Source organism: Phyllobates terribilis, unplaced genomic scaffold, assembly GCF_046119375.1.
Source record: "Phyllobates terribilis strain yellow unplaced genomic scaffold, ASM4611937v1 Scaffold_11__3_contigs__length_659146591, whole genome shotgun sequence".
NCBI lineage: Eukaryota > Metazoa > Chordata > Amphibia > Anura > Dendrobatidae > Phyllobates > Phyllobates terribilis.
Genome location: NW_027362771.1, coordinates 189,141,506 through 189,156,441, shown reverse-complemented (window position 1 = coordinate 189,156,441; position 14,936 = coordinate 189,141,506). Strand labels below are relative to the sequence as shown.

General features: G+C 44.6%; 1 protein-coding gene across 1 annotated transcript in view; it reads right to left on the bottom strand.

The window, feature by feature from the left end:
* The window catches only part of CTTNBP2 (cortactin binding protein 2), a 148,859-nt gene that overhangs the window by 48,780 nt on the left and 85,143 nt on the right, over nucleotides 1-14,936 (bottom strand). Inside the window, exon 9 of the mRNA XM_073651904.1 lies at nucleotides 1,132-1,249. Coding sequence (XP_073508005.1) covers nucleotides 1,132-1,249 — 118 coding nt within the window. The remainder of the gene's footprint in view (nucleotides 1-1,131; nucleotides 1,250-14,936) is intronic.

Sequence of the window (14,936 nt, the reverse complement as noted above, 5' to 3'; positions counted from 1 at the left end):
TAAAGGGTTTGTACCATCATAGAAAATCCCTAATATGGCATCAATCTCCCCAAAATTTGGGCAACCAGATATTTTTGCTGCAATGGCTGATTGAACAACACAATGTAATATAATACAATAGTATCATATGTGTATTATACACACAGGAGGGTTTGTTGGCAGATATTATTTTCCTAGATCATTTGGCAATTGTATGAGTAGATTGCGGGGTGTTCACAATGAGGAGATGTGGTCATTGGTTATTTTCTTATCCTGTTACAGATGTGACTGTAGCCAACACCAATATTCTACTTGTACCATTTTATCAAGGATAATTGTAATCCCGCCTGGATTTTCAGGGTGCTTTCACACTGCGTTCAGGCACCCATTCAGTGTCTCCGTCAGGGCTTCCGTCTGAACCCCCCAAAAACAGGATTCGGGCGGATACTCAGACGTAGTGCACTGCGTCTGGGTGTCAGTCATCAGTAGGCATACACGCCTAAAAATTATGCAAGACAAAGCTCACATTAGCTCTGCCGGCACCATTATAGTCTTTGGCCCCATCGGCACATACGACCGAATCCAGTTTTGCAGGGGGTTCGGACATAAGCCTGAACGCAGTGTGAAAGCACCCTTAGGATCAATGGAAGTCCTGGAATTTGTATTGCCTCATCAATCAGTAAGTGTACTCTGAGAAATTAGAGGTATAGCACACAAATGTCTAATTATAACATACTATATTATACACCACTGTGATAGTAAACACTTTTATTTAGAAAAAGACAAAAGTATAATACAGGTGATACCTTTATTGGGTAACTGTATATACCGTACCAATATAACAGATGTAATGACGTCTGCACAATTTTGAAAGTCCCAACTAATATGGGCAGATGTAGTAGAAGATGCTATGATGTCAAATATTACAGCCCTGATTACATGGTATTAGAATTCTAAAAGAAGAAACTATTATATTGCTTAGATTTCCTCTGCAATTGCTTCTTCTGAAGATGAATAGATGGAACACGATAATCTTTCTTCCTAGACTATAATAGGATTATGTGATAAGACTTTCCGACTATGTGCGATCTATGCAGCTTAAATGTTGAGCCACCAGAATACCATGATAAATAAAGAGTAAAGTTCACTCACTAAGATTCTCCAGGAGCTGTTTGCAGTCATCTGTTGCCACATCATGCACTGTCCGGTTACACTTATCTTTCTTATCTGGCTCCAGACCAGAGTGACTACATAGGATTTCCAAGCAATCCTGAAAAGAACAGATTAGTTTGAGGATTAGGGAGAAAATATGAGCTGCAGATCAGCTCATCAAAACATAACACAAGTTCTATTACTGTTTAAAATATAGTTGATAATGGTGGAAAGCACCACTGTGGTAGTCAAAAAAGCCCTGAGAAACTGTTATTTGACCCTTTTGTTGTGTAGCCACTAGAGATGAGCGTTGTTCTACTCGAACTGTTCGCCAATCTCAAATTCGAGCTGTTTTGGGCGGTGTTCGAGCCGTTCGGCGAACACGAACAATTTGAGAAAAATTCGGCTGTTCGAGGTTATGTTCGATAACTGTTCGTGCACCAAAATCATAACTGGATTTTTTCTCAGTAATGATGAAAATTAATGTTAATATGCAGTTTGAGTGTACAGCGGGGTGGGGGGAGGGGCAGGGGATGGATCTCTGCAGGAACAATGAAGATCTCCATTTTTTTTTCTCTTTCCCGCATTTACAGTGGGGAGGTGCAATCTGTCAGCCTATCAGGAGCGCACACACGGAGCGAAGTGCTTTTTTTCACACAAGCAAGGGCATGTGTCATTGGCAGTGTATGTCACATGTCCTTGCCCTATAAGACCAAGCCATTTTCCCCGTCGCCACCATTTTCTCACTGCTGCAGCTGCGTGTTAGACGGCACCGCTGTTGCTGTGTGCGCTATACCTTGTTAATTTCAAGCCAATTTTCGCACAAATCTACAGATAGCTTGGGAGTAGGGAATAGTTGTGATTGCAGTCCTTTTAAGGACTAGGTTACAGCATTTCCTACGACTTTTATCAGGCAGGTCTGTGCTCTTAAATAGATAGGTTGGGAGTAAAGACTAATTGTAATTGGAGTCCTTTTCAGGACTAGGTTACATCAGTTCCTATCAGTTTTTGCCAGGCAGGTCTGTGCCAGTGCTGTGCAAGTTTTTTTCACAGCATTTGGCTGAATCTAGCAAAGCTAATCCTTTTTGGCCTATTGCAGAGTGTGTTAGTCAGTGGAGTAGCCTATCTGTGTTGCAAGATATACCACCTGTGTATAGAATACCAATTTTTTTACTGCACCTAGTGAAGTAAAATCTTTTGGGCATAGCATCATTCTATTAGTCCATCTATACTGACCTCCATCAGGTTGCAAAGTGAATATAATTTTTTTCTGCATCTAGCTCTGAAAAAATATTGGGCTTCTAGCTGTGTGTGGGACTTGTTCTATTAGTCCATCTATACTGACCTCCATCAGGTTGCAAATTGAATATAATTTTTTTCTGCATCTAGCTCTGAAAAAATATTGGGCTTCTAGCTGTGTGTGGGACTTGTTGTATTAGTCCATCTATACTGACCTCCATCAGGTTGCAAACTGCATATATTTTTTTCTTCATCTACCTCTGAAAAAATATTGGGCTTCTAGCTGTGTGTGGGACTTGTTCTATTAATCCATCTATACAGACCTCCATCAGGTTGCAAACTGAATATATTTTTTTCTGCATCTACCTCTGAAAAAATATTGGGCTTCTAGCTGTGTGTGGGACTTGTTGTATTAGTCCATCTATACTAACCTCCATCAGGTTGCAAACTGAATATATTTTTTTCTGCATCTACCTCTGAAAAAATATTGGGCTTCTAGCTGTGTGTGGGACTTGTTGTATTAGTCCATCTATACAGACCTCCATCAGGTTGCAAACTGAATATATTTTTTTCTGCATCTACCTCTGAAAAAATATTGGGCTTCTAGCTGTGTGTGGGACTTGTTCTATTAATCCATCTATACAGACCTCCATCAGGTTGCAAACTGAATATATTTTTTTCTGCATCTACCTGTGAAAATATATTGGGCTTCTAGCTGTGTGTGGGACTTGTTCTATTAATCCATCTATACAGACCTCCATCAGGTTGCAAACTGAATATATTTTTTTCTGCATCTACCTCTGAAAAAATATTGGGCTTCTAGCTGTGTGTGGGACTTGTTGTATTAGTCCATCTATACAGACCTCCATCAGGTTGCAAACTGAATATATTTTTTTCTGCATCTACCTCTGAAAAAATATTGGGCTTCTAGCTGTGTGTGGGACTTGTTCTATTAATCCATCTATACAGACCTCCATCAGGTTGCAAACTGAATATATTTTTTTCTGCATCTACCTGTGAAAATATATTGGGCTTCTAGCTGTGTGTGGGACTTGTTCTATTAATCCATCTATACAGACCTCCATCAGGTTGCAAACTGAATATATTTTTTTCTGCATCTACCTCTGAAAAAATATTGGGCTTCTAGCTGTGTGTGGGACTTGTTGTATTAGTCCATCTATACTGACCTCCATCAGGTTGCAAATTGAATATAATTTTTTTCTGCATCTAACCCAGCCAATAGTTTTGGAATAATACCACAGTTTGGCCACTCAGCTCTGCTCGGTTCCCATCCATTGTTTTTTTGTGCAAACAACTCCAGAGTTGTTAATTAGTTAACCACCAAAATGAGTGGAAAAAGGCCTGCTGCTGGTGGAAAGGGGAATAGGCATGTTGGGAAGGGGAAAAAAAGTTGTGTCCGTGGGGTAGGTGTTAAAGCAACAGTAACATCTGCAGAAGAAAGACCATCTTCCAGCCAAACTAAAATGTCTACTTCTTTTAGCGGACAATGTGATAAGATCCCTTTCTTACGGCCACGCCAATCGCTACAAATTCCAGATGAGGCACAAAAACAGCAGGTGCTTCAAAGGATATCAAGTGCTCCTTTAAGTGGGCTCTCCTCCACATCAACTTCAACATCACAAATACTCCAGTCCTCAAAGGTGTCACCCCAATCGCACTTGCTTCCTCACAGCTCCCAAATCTCCAGCTGCCCGTCTGAGTATGAGGTAGAACAGATGGTTGAGTCTGCAGAGCTGTTTACTCATACTATAGCCTGGGAATCAGAGGTAGACTCCAGCGCTTCTGTGAATCCAGACGAGGAAATGATCTGCACTGATGCCCAGAATCTTTATGAGTCGGATCCAGGACCAGACGCAGAAGGTTCTGACCATAATGTAGACCCTCATTCCCAAACTGTAACTCCTGTTGGTGGAGACAATGAGGAAGACGATGATAAGACTCAAATACCTGATTGGAGCGACAACTTTAGTTTTTTGTCAGGGCAGGAACAGGTTGGCTCTGAGGACGACGGGTGTGATAACGCACAGGGTGATGATGATGAGGTTGGAGATCCCACTTACTGTCAACCCACAGTCAGCCAAGAGATGAGGTCAGCAGAGGAGGTGGAGGAAGATGCTAGTGACGACGAGGTCAGGTTGCGCCTTCCTGGACAGGGACGTAGTACTGGAAGCACGTCAACAACTGCATCCTCAAACACAACTCTGCCTCTCACCACAAGTCGTGGTGGCTCTTCAGGTCGCATGGGTGCTAAGCCTTGCATAGCCTGGGCATTTTTTCAGATCGATAAAGATGACCCAACTCGTGTTATCTGTAACATTTGTCAGCAAAAGCTAAGTAGAGGCCAAAAAATACATAGTTTGAGTACTTCATGCATGAACCGGCACATGGACATGAAGCATAAGTTGCAGTGGGAAGCTCAGTGTGCTACAATGCGGCCTAGCCGGCCGGGCCAACCACCGTCTGCCATATCTTGTGCATCCGCGGCCTCTTCATCCTCTGTGACTGGGGGGACAGCAGTCACACCTGTTTTGGGGCGCAGACCTGCCACCTCTTTACCCGCAACAGCCAGCGTGATTGGCAGGTCATCATTTTCTTTGGAGGTGGTAACACCAGCTGGTGTTGAGCGCTGTCCGACATCGATAGCACCACCTTTGGATCAAGGCAACCTAACATGTCCGCCTGCATCTTCCTCACAGACCGGCAGTTTGCCGGGGACACCCTTATCAACCCCGTCTAAGCACAATAGCCAGCCCTCGGTCCCTCAGATGTGGACAAGTAAAAGACCATTTCCTCCTAGCCATGAGAAAGCTAAGAGGTTGAATTTCACCATCTGCAAGTTCTTGGCTACAGAAATGCTGCCTTTCCGCCTGGTGGACACAGAGGATTTTCGAGACCTTATGTCCGTCGCAGTGCCCCAGTACCAGATGCCCAGTCGGCACTACTTCTCAAAGAAAGGTGTGCCTGCGCTCCACCAGCATGTCGCACACAACATCACCGCTTCTTTGAGAAACTCTGTGTGTGACAGGGTGCATTTCACCACAGACACTTGGACGAGTAGGCATGGACAGGGGCGTTACATGTCGCTGACTGGGCACTGGGTAACTATGGTGACAGCAGGACAAGGGGCTGCTGTCCAAGTCTTGCCGTCCCCACGAGTTGTGCGTCAATCCTCTTTATGTCAAAGTTCCTCCACTGCTTCTGCCTCCTCAACCTCCTCTCGGTCTTCCACCTGCACCCAAAGCCTGTCTGGTCATGCCACAAGCTTTCTAACTGCGCAGAAGGGATCCTGCACACCTCCTTACTATGCTGGCAGTAGGGCTCAACGTCATCAGGCGGTTTTTACATTGAAATGTCTGGGAAATGTGAGTCACACAGCTGAGGAGTTGTGGTCAGCTCTGGAGAACCAATTTCATGAATGGTTGTCTCCACTGGACCTGAAACCAGGGAAGGCCGTGTGCGACAATGCTGCAAACCTGGGTGCGGCCCTTTGCCGGGGCAATGTCACACACGTGCCTTGTATGGCTCACGTGTTGAACCTGGTTGTCCAGCAATTTTTAGCCCACTATCCCAGACTAGATGGCCTTCTGCAGAGGGCACGGTCGCTGTGTGCTCACTTTCGCCGTTCGCATCCCGCAGCTCAGCGACTTACATCTCTACAGAAGTCGTTGGGCCTGCCACTTCACCGGCTAAAATGCGATGTGCCTACCCGGTGGAATTCAACTCTGCACATGTTGCAGCGACTGTGGCAGCACCGACAAGCCCTGGTGCAATACGTTCTGACGTATAGCCTGGGCCAACGAGATCCAGAGGTGGGGCAAATCACGCTGGAGGAGTGGTCTCAGATCAGGGACCTATGCACCCTTCTGCACAGTTTTGAAATGGCGACGAAGATGTTTAGTGCTGACGATGCCATTATCAGCATGACTATTCCGGTGATTTACATGCTGGAGCACATGTTAAACAGAATTCGGAGTCAGGTGGTGGCACAAGAGGAGGTGGAGGAAGTAGAGGAGGAGGAGTTGTATGCGGAAGGGCTAACATCTGCAAGGTCCAGACGGTCGGCAGCACCAAGGCGGCAGGCATGTGAGGGTGGGGGAGATGGTTTTACCAGGGCGCATGGTAGCAGCCAAACTAGTGAGGAAGGTGCAGGAGCCCAGGAAGAAGTGGAGGACGAACTGATGGAAGACTCATCAGATGAGGGAGACCTTGATCACATTTCTGTTGTGCGAGGTTGGGGGGAGAGGACAGAGGAAGGAAGCATGATTGTTACCTCGCCACCAACACAACAGGGACTTGGTGCTCCTGGATGCGCAACACACATGAGTGCCTTCTTGCTGCACTACCTGCAACATGACCCTCCAATTGTGAGAATTAGAAATAATCCTGACTACTGGGTTGCCACACTGTTAGATCCCCGGTACAAAAGTAAATTTGCAGAAATTATTCCTGCCATAGAAAGGGATGCACACATGCAGGAGTATCAGCAGAGACTGTTGCAGAATCTTACATGTGCTTTTCCACAAAATACCAGTGGTGCACGTAGTGAATCTCACAGTTCCAACTTGCCAACCGTGGGACCGTCAAGTGTTCAGCACTCAAACCGTAACAGAACCACAATATCTGCTGGTAACATCAATTTTGCAGAATCATTTCACCACTTTTTTAGCCCATCCTTTGCAAGGCCACAGGAGACAAGAAGTCTGACACATAGTCAACGCCTGGAGACGATGGCACAGGAGTATCTCCAAGTAAACATTGAAGCCACGACTGTGTCACTGGACCCTTGCTCTTTTTGGGCTTCCAATCTGGATAAATGGCCGGAGCTAGCCACTTACGCCTTGGAGATCTTGTCATGCCCCGCAGCCAGCGTTCTGTCTGAACGTGTGTTCAGCGCTGCTGGTGGTGTGCTGACAGATAAGCGCACGCGGCTCTCCACTGATAATGTAGACAGACTCACGTTCATAAAGATGAACAAATCATGGATCCGAAACGACTTTTCTACCCCTGTGTCATCCTGGGGAGAGTAAAAGCTTGATGATTGGTTAAAATCACCCTACCAACCATTTTAAGCTTTCAAATTACTAATCATGTTTATCTGTATCTTGGCTGGAAAATAATTTGGGCTTTGTAGCAGTGTGCAGCACTGATTCTATTAGGCCATCTATAATAAGCTCCACCAGATTTAAAATTACTAATCATGTTTATCTGTATCTTGACTGGAAAATAATTTGGGCTTTGTAGCAGTGTGCAGCACTGATCCTATTAGGCCATCTATACTAAAGCTTCACCAGATTTAAAATTAATAATAATTTTTAGCTGCATCTAGCCCGGAAAATAATTTTGGGGCTCCGAGATGCGCAAGACACATAAGTGCCTTCTTGCTGCACTACCTGCAGCATGACCCTCATATTGTCAGAATTCGAAGTAATCATGACTACTGGGTTGCCACACTCTTAGATCCCCCAAACTTTTCGATCAACCTTTTCATTTTAATAAAGACCAAAAAAATGGTCATTTTTGAAATTATAAGCATTAGCAGGTTGTTAGAAACTGAAATCAAACAGTTTTCAACTCAAAACTTTATTCTAGGTGATGTTACATTTTCACATAGGACCCCTTGTTCAAAAGGAGCTTCTGAACTCTCTCGTCCATTGAATTTGTCAGGTTTTGGATGGTTTCTGCTTCAATTGTTTTGCATGAGGACAGAATACCCTCCCAGAGCTGTTGCTTAGATGTGAACTGCCTCCCGCCATCATAGACACTCCTTTTAATGATGCTCCAAAGGTTCTGAATGGGGTAGAGGTCAGGGGAGCATGGGGGTCACACCATAAGTTTGTCCCCTTTTATGCCCATATCAGCCAGAGATGCAGATGTTTTATGTGCAGCATGAGATGGTGCATTATCATGCAGAAAAATGATCTTGCTGTGAAATACACGGTTCTTCTTCTTGAACCATGGCAGGAAGTGCTGTTTGAGAAAATCCACATACATTATGGAGTTCATCTTTAGCGCCTTCAGGGATCCTAAAGGGGCCGACAATCTCTCTCCCCATGATTCCAGCCCAAAACATTACTCCACCTCCTCCTTGTTGGCGCTGTAGCCGTGTTTGCGTGGGGTGTCCATCAACCAGCCATCCTCCACTCCATCCATCTGGACCATCGAGCGCTGCACGGCACTCATCCGTGAACAAAACAGTTTTGAAATCAGTCTTCATGTAATGTTTGGCCCACTGGAGCCGTTTCTGCTTGTGTGAAGTGGATAGAGGAGGTCGACAGGATGGCGTATGCACAGCTGCAAACCTCTGAAGGACCCTGCATCTTGTTGTTCGGGGGACTTTGGAGGCACAAGCAGCTTCAAAAACTTGTCTGCTGCTATGACAAGGCTTTTTTGCCGCTGCTCTTTCAACCTGACGTAATTGCCTGTAGGAAAGAGTCCTCAATTTGCCCTTATCAGCACGCACACGTGTGTACTGTGAATCAGCTACATACTTCTTGATTGCCAAGACACTTCATCCTGATCATCGCACAATGTTGATTGTAGTCATGCCTTGACCTAAACACTCCACAATTTGTTGCTTCTCAGCAGCCGACACATCCTTTTTCTTTCCCATTTTGGCAGAAAATGTAGGCTGCTTAATAATGTGAGACAGCCTTCTTAAGTAGTCTTGCCTTTCATTGGACACACCTGCCAAACTAATTAGCACAGGTGTCTGCAATTGCTTACAGTGATATAAAGAGCCCTGACACACATCACCATCAATGAGTTTAACTGACAAACAAACAAATTCTTCCCTTATCACTCCTAAACACTTTTTGCATAATAATTTGGAACACAGTGTACATGTGCTTTTCCACAAAACACCAGTGGTTCACGTAGTGAATCTTACAGTTCTAACTTGCCAACCGTGGTCTGTATGGAGTTGTTCAATAAAGGGCCCAAAATTAAGATAACATAGATGGGAGAGGTCTCTATGAATAGGAATTCCTAAGTATTTGATACCCTGTGAGGGCCAGGCAAAGGGAAAGTTGGACTGGATGGAATCCTATATGGATTTGGGGAGGGAGACATCGAGGGCCTCAGACTTCGCTGCATTGATTTTAAAATTTGACCATGTAACAAAGTGATCTATTTCAGCCATAACAGCATGGATGGATATATGTGATTGAGTGATATATACTAGGACATCATCAGCAAATAGAGAGCACTTGTACTCGGTGCCTCCCACCTCAATCCACCTAATATTGGGGTTATGGCGAATTGATGAGAGCAGGTGCTCCGTCACTAGGATGTATAAGACAGGGGACAGAGAACATCCCTGCCTTGTCCCATTGGTGATTGTGAAAGGTGATGAAAATGTTCGGACGCGCCCCCTGGGCCTTGGGACACCCGGAGCCGGACCCTTTTTGGTGGATGCTGGTGGTTGTAGTCTCCGTGGCGGCAACCCGGTTCCGTGGCTCAGGGCGGTCAAACCAGTGGCGGAACTATTTATGTGGTTTTGATGTTTAAATGTCCGACTACGCCACCCGTGGATTGCGGTCAGAGTGAACCGCCGCTCCAGGGCAGACCGCTGAGGCTGGTGTTGTGGGTGCAGCAGAGCATAGCATAACTCCCCACGGGAGGAGTATAGCCTCAGGGCAGTGTATGCGGAGGATGGGGGTGATGGTGCAGGGCAGCAGCAGTAATGACACGGAGTCAGTGATGCAGTCCAGGGCCTTTACTCACAGTTCTTATTATCCAGACCACGTCTGCAGGTAACGGCTGCCCACGTCGTACTGTGCTCACCAGGTGAGGGGCTCAGACAACTCCCAGATAACTTTGGAGTGCTTCACAGGACCCCCTTTGTGTGTCCTTTGTCTGGCCTTTCTTACCAACCCTTCTGTCCGGCTGCCTCGGGCCTCCTCTTGGTAAACTTGGCGCCAGTTTCCCTGACCCTATGTGGTGCCTTCCTAGCGGGTGTAGCGAGGGGCTGCGCCACATAAAATGTCACAGCCTCCTGTTTCTAGCTGAGGGTCGTTTCCTGCCTCCACTAGTTTCGGGGACCGGTCTCCCCCTTTGGCCTGACCCCTCCACGCAGGTGGATTCGGGCGTGCGGTGGCGACTCGCCCGTCCGCACCCCTGAGATTCCTTCGTTCCTCGTTCCTGGAGCCTTCTCCGCTCCTCTTCCTTCCTTCTCCCTCTTCCAGGCCTGGGCCTCTGTTACTAGGCCCGCCTCCGGAGCAGAGCTCATGCAGAGCCCCTGCTCCCTGCCACTTCTGCTCAGACTTCTCTGCACTGAACTAAGATGGTGCCCACCTTTTATACTCCCTTCTCAATGCACCCAGGAACTGCTTCCTCCCTGCTCCTGCACTACAGGGTTCCCCTTCCTCAGTGTTCCCTCCCCCCACTCCAGCCAGGGACAGGGACTGTCGTGCCCATCTCAGGGGCATATTGGTCGCCCTGCCCCACGGCAATGTGGTGTAATGCATGCAGGTGTCGGGTCCTGATCCACACTACATCCTTACCTGAGAGTGAGATATCACACCTCTGGGTGAGGTGCAATACCTCTGTAGCAACCGAGCCCTCAGGGTGCTACAGTTCCATTTATCTTCAGCCTAGGTGACGTATTGCGATACAGGGCCGTGATTTTGGCTATAAAAGGGTCCCCTAGACCCCTACCCCAAGCTTTTTAAGAGAATCATATATGGCGTGCCAGGAGACTCTATGGAATGCTTTCTCAGCATCCAACGAGAGTATCTAATTACAAATTTTTAACTGCATCTAGCCCAGGAAATACTTTGTGCCTAGTAGCAGGGTCTGCTAGTCAGCGGATTATCCCGGCTGTTAAGCAAGCTACACCACCTGTAGTTTGGACACTTCATTTTTTCAAAGGAAATGCTTCGGAACCACGGGATACTCAGTGAAGAGCATCAGGAGGCACCCCAAGGCATAGGGGCTCGGACTGGCAGTAGGATGCCTTGCGGTGGACAGCCGAGCTCGATCCTTATAAAAGCTTTTTAACTGCAGCAGCTTTAGTGGACGCTACTGGAGCTGAAATTACGCGGCTGCTGGCATGAGACTTGCCCTCCAATAGATCCTTGTAAATGGATTTAAAGTGTATTTATTCAAATTAGAGAGACAATTTAAATTAAAAAGCTTAGAGCTGCCTCCACCACAGGGGGGCTCGCTCGACCCACCAGCGGACAGGCACCAGTATTGGGAGAGGGGGGCTGGCCGTCAGGGTTCACCGCGGCTCTGGCACAAACCCGGCGACACGGAGGTGGCACGGGCAGGAGCGGACTGAACGTGTCGGCTTCTCACTTTTTGGATTTTAGAAGGGCATGACATGCCTATATCTGTGTCTCCCCCTCCTTTTACTCCTCCACCTCTTTTCTTTTCGCATGACTATATGTACTTGTCACTTTTCCATGTGTTAGTTGTGTCTTCTGAGCAGTTTGTCAGCTTTTGGACACCTTTGAAGGTGTTTTCTATGTGTTTCTATGTGTTCGGCGAACACACGGGTGTTCGACGAACCGAACCGAACTCGAACACTACGGGGGTGGCTCAACACTAGTAGCCACTGAGACATCTCCGGCCTGTACAGCAGCTCTCATCAGTCACCTTCTGAATGACAATGAATGCCATTTCTAAAAGGAAGTTGGGAAGTTCCCCTAATATTTGTCATGATAGACTTAGTTTAAGACTAATATTTAGTCAGTATCTTGTAACAATATTTGTGGAGTAAACCAGGAGTGTTTCCTTAAAGTGAAACGGTCATCAGGATTTTATACCTCAAACTAAAAGCCATGTACAAACCAAAACTGGATCAAAAAACCCATACTACAGAACCAATAAATAATAACTTTAATACCGTTCCCAAAACCAACTATAGACCTATAAACTAATCAAAGTCAAGAAATATGAAAAATACCCCAAAAATATTTTTTATCCACAATAAATAAAATGTTATCAATTACAAAAGCACAAACACGATTGGCTAAAAGGAATAACACGGATTGACATAGTACCCCCTGACAAAGCTAACGTGAAACACGAGTCGGGGTACTGGGCAGTGTGGTCTGTCACTTTGGCATATTTACCATGGCTTTTTCTGGTGGCTAAGGGGTCCCTGCACTATTGCACTTTAATAATGTTTAGTGTTTATTTGTGTCATTAATTGGCATTTGGCTATCTTCTGTGGGGTCTATGTATGCCAATGAGTGTTATTCCTTCTAGCCAATCATGTTTTTGATTCGCTGAATTTATTTATTTATATTGTGCAAGGTGACTTTCCTTACCCTGATGATTATGGTTGCTTTTTTCTATGAAATTATGATTTGTAATTTATTTATATTATGTCCAGAATGCCATAAAGTGACTTACCTTTGACCACACTGTCCCTTTTTTGGGTTTTATGGGGTGATTTTATTCTGTTTTTGTAATTAAGAAAATTATATTTATTGTGGATAAATTGGTATTTTTCATATTTCTTGACTTTGATTAATTATTTATAGGTCTATAAAAGGCATGTATGTAAATGTGCTTTAAGGATGATTAAATACCCCGCTTGTAGAGCTATGTTCTCACGTTTTAGAGAAATCCTATGTTGAAATTGTATGCTAATGACTCGAAAGTGCAGTGGGGTGGGAAAATGCACTCACAGCTCTCCTGTTTTTCCTTAATCCCTGCATATCGCCTGCCTTCTGTCTCTGACTGACAGGTCACTCCTATTTTAGTGACCTGCTTTCCCTACTGCTTTCCCAACACAGTCAGTGAATGAGACAGGCTGGGCAGCACGGTGGCTTAGTGGTTAGCACTGCAGCCTTGCAGCACTGGGGTCCTGGGTTCAAATCCCACCAAGGACAACATCTGCAATGAGTTGGAATTTAGATTGAGAGACCCAGTGATGGTGTCTGTAAAACACTGTGAAATATGATAATGCTATATAAATAAGCATAAGAAACAATAAATACATCAGGTTCAGATTGATTCACTGGGTCTTGTGACATCATCAGGACCTTACTGTGCATGCCCCAGCACTGACAGTGCTGGTGAGACATCTTGGTAGAGAAAGCAGGTCACTGAAGTAAGAGTGGTCAATCAGAGATAGGATGTAGGAGGGGAATAGAGAGAGCGGTAGAATAGCTGCAAGTGCACTGTCCAACACTGCTGTACTTGCAACTCATTAGCATATTATTCAATGCTCATATGTGTATAGACATCTATAAGGTCTTATTTTGTTTATAAAGAATAAAAAAGTAGATTGGTTGGGGTCTGACTGATGGCACCCCCACTGATGAGCAAAACTGAAGGTTCCGAATCACCTGTGTGAATAGAAGACTGGTCAAGCATGTGCACTATTGCTTCACTGTTTATGAAACTGGTGAAGATAGTCAAGTGCAGTGCTCCGCTATCTCCAGCAGGTCCAAGGATGGTGAATGGCAAGTGCAACTGTATGTAATGATTGCAAATGAATGTTACATTTTAACACTGTAGATCATAATGCCATCTTCCCTTTTCCACCTTTAAATAATTTATTTTTAGGAATGCCAAGCAAAGAGATACAAATGTTGTTCTTAGTAACCATGCCAGTGCTGCAATATAACAGTGCTGGCAACTCAGTCACTATTGAAACTGCCTATTACAGACTAAATGGTAAGAAGTGCATATGTTGTCATTACTTCTTATCTGTGCATTCTAGTAGTTTTAAACACTGACACCCTAAAACCTATATATATCGATTGTGTCCAATAGTTAAAGGAGCCTTAAAGGGAAGGTGTCATAAGAAAATGCCTTTTTTTCATAGATTAAGGTTTTAAGCTAAATATATTTAAAAAAAATTGACAATGTTGTCAATATCAAATAGGATAGGTCAATATCAGACTATCTTTTGTCATTGAAAAGGGAGGTGGAGGAAGGTCAGCTGTGACTATTGTGAATAGCGGATCCTGTAATATCAGCTGTGTATAGAGGTGTTACCAGTCATTGCATTTATGCCTCTGGTGATAATGAGCCGGCTTACAATTCTTCCTAAAAGGAAAGGAAATACAAGTCTGAAAAAGCCCCAGTGGCCAATGTGAAAATTGTAAGATTATTTTTATTTCTTTTAAATACAGATTGTGATATGAAAAAAAATCCTTAAAAAAATGTAAAAAAAAACAACAAACATTTAACACAAAAACCTGATTTAAACAAAGTCATTTTCTGATGACAGTTGCTGTAATAGTCAAATGCTGGGAAAGTGCTTTACCACTTAACCATTAAAAAACAAACCATAAACAATGATGCATTTATCTTCTAAAATAAAATGCTATTTAGTAAAGCGAAGGAGAATTCAAGAAAATCTCTGAAGAATACACCACAGAGGGAGCCAATGACTAGCTGAATCCATTTATTGCCTTTGGCCAGAAAACATAAAATCTCTCCAGCAGAAGAAATCTATTATTCATACATGAACAGTGCTGAGGCAGAGCATAAATAAAAAACCTCAACAAGCTATCATTTCTGCCTAAGATTCCTATTTAAAGAGGCAATAAAAAATTTCACTCAACACTAACCCTTATGCCCAT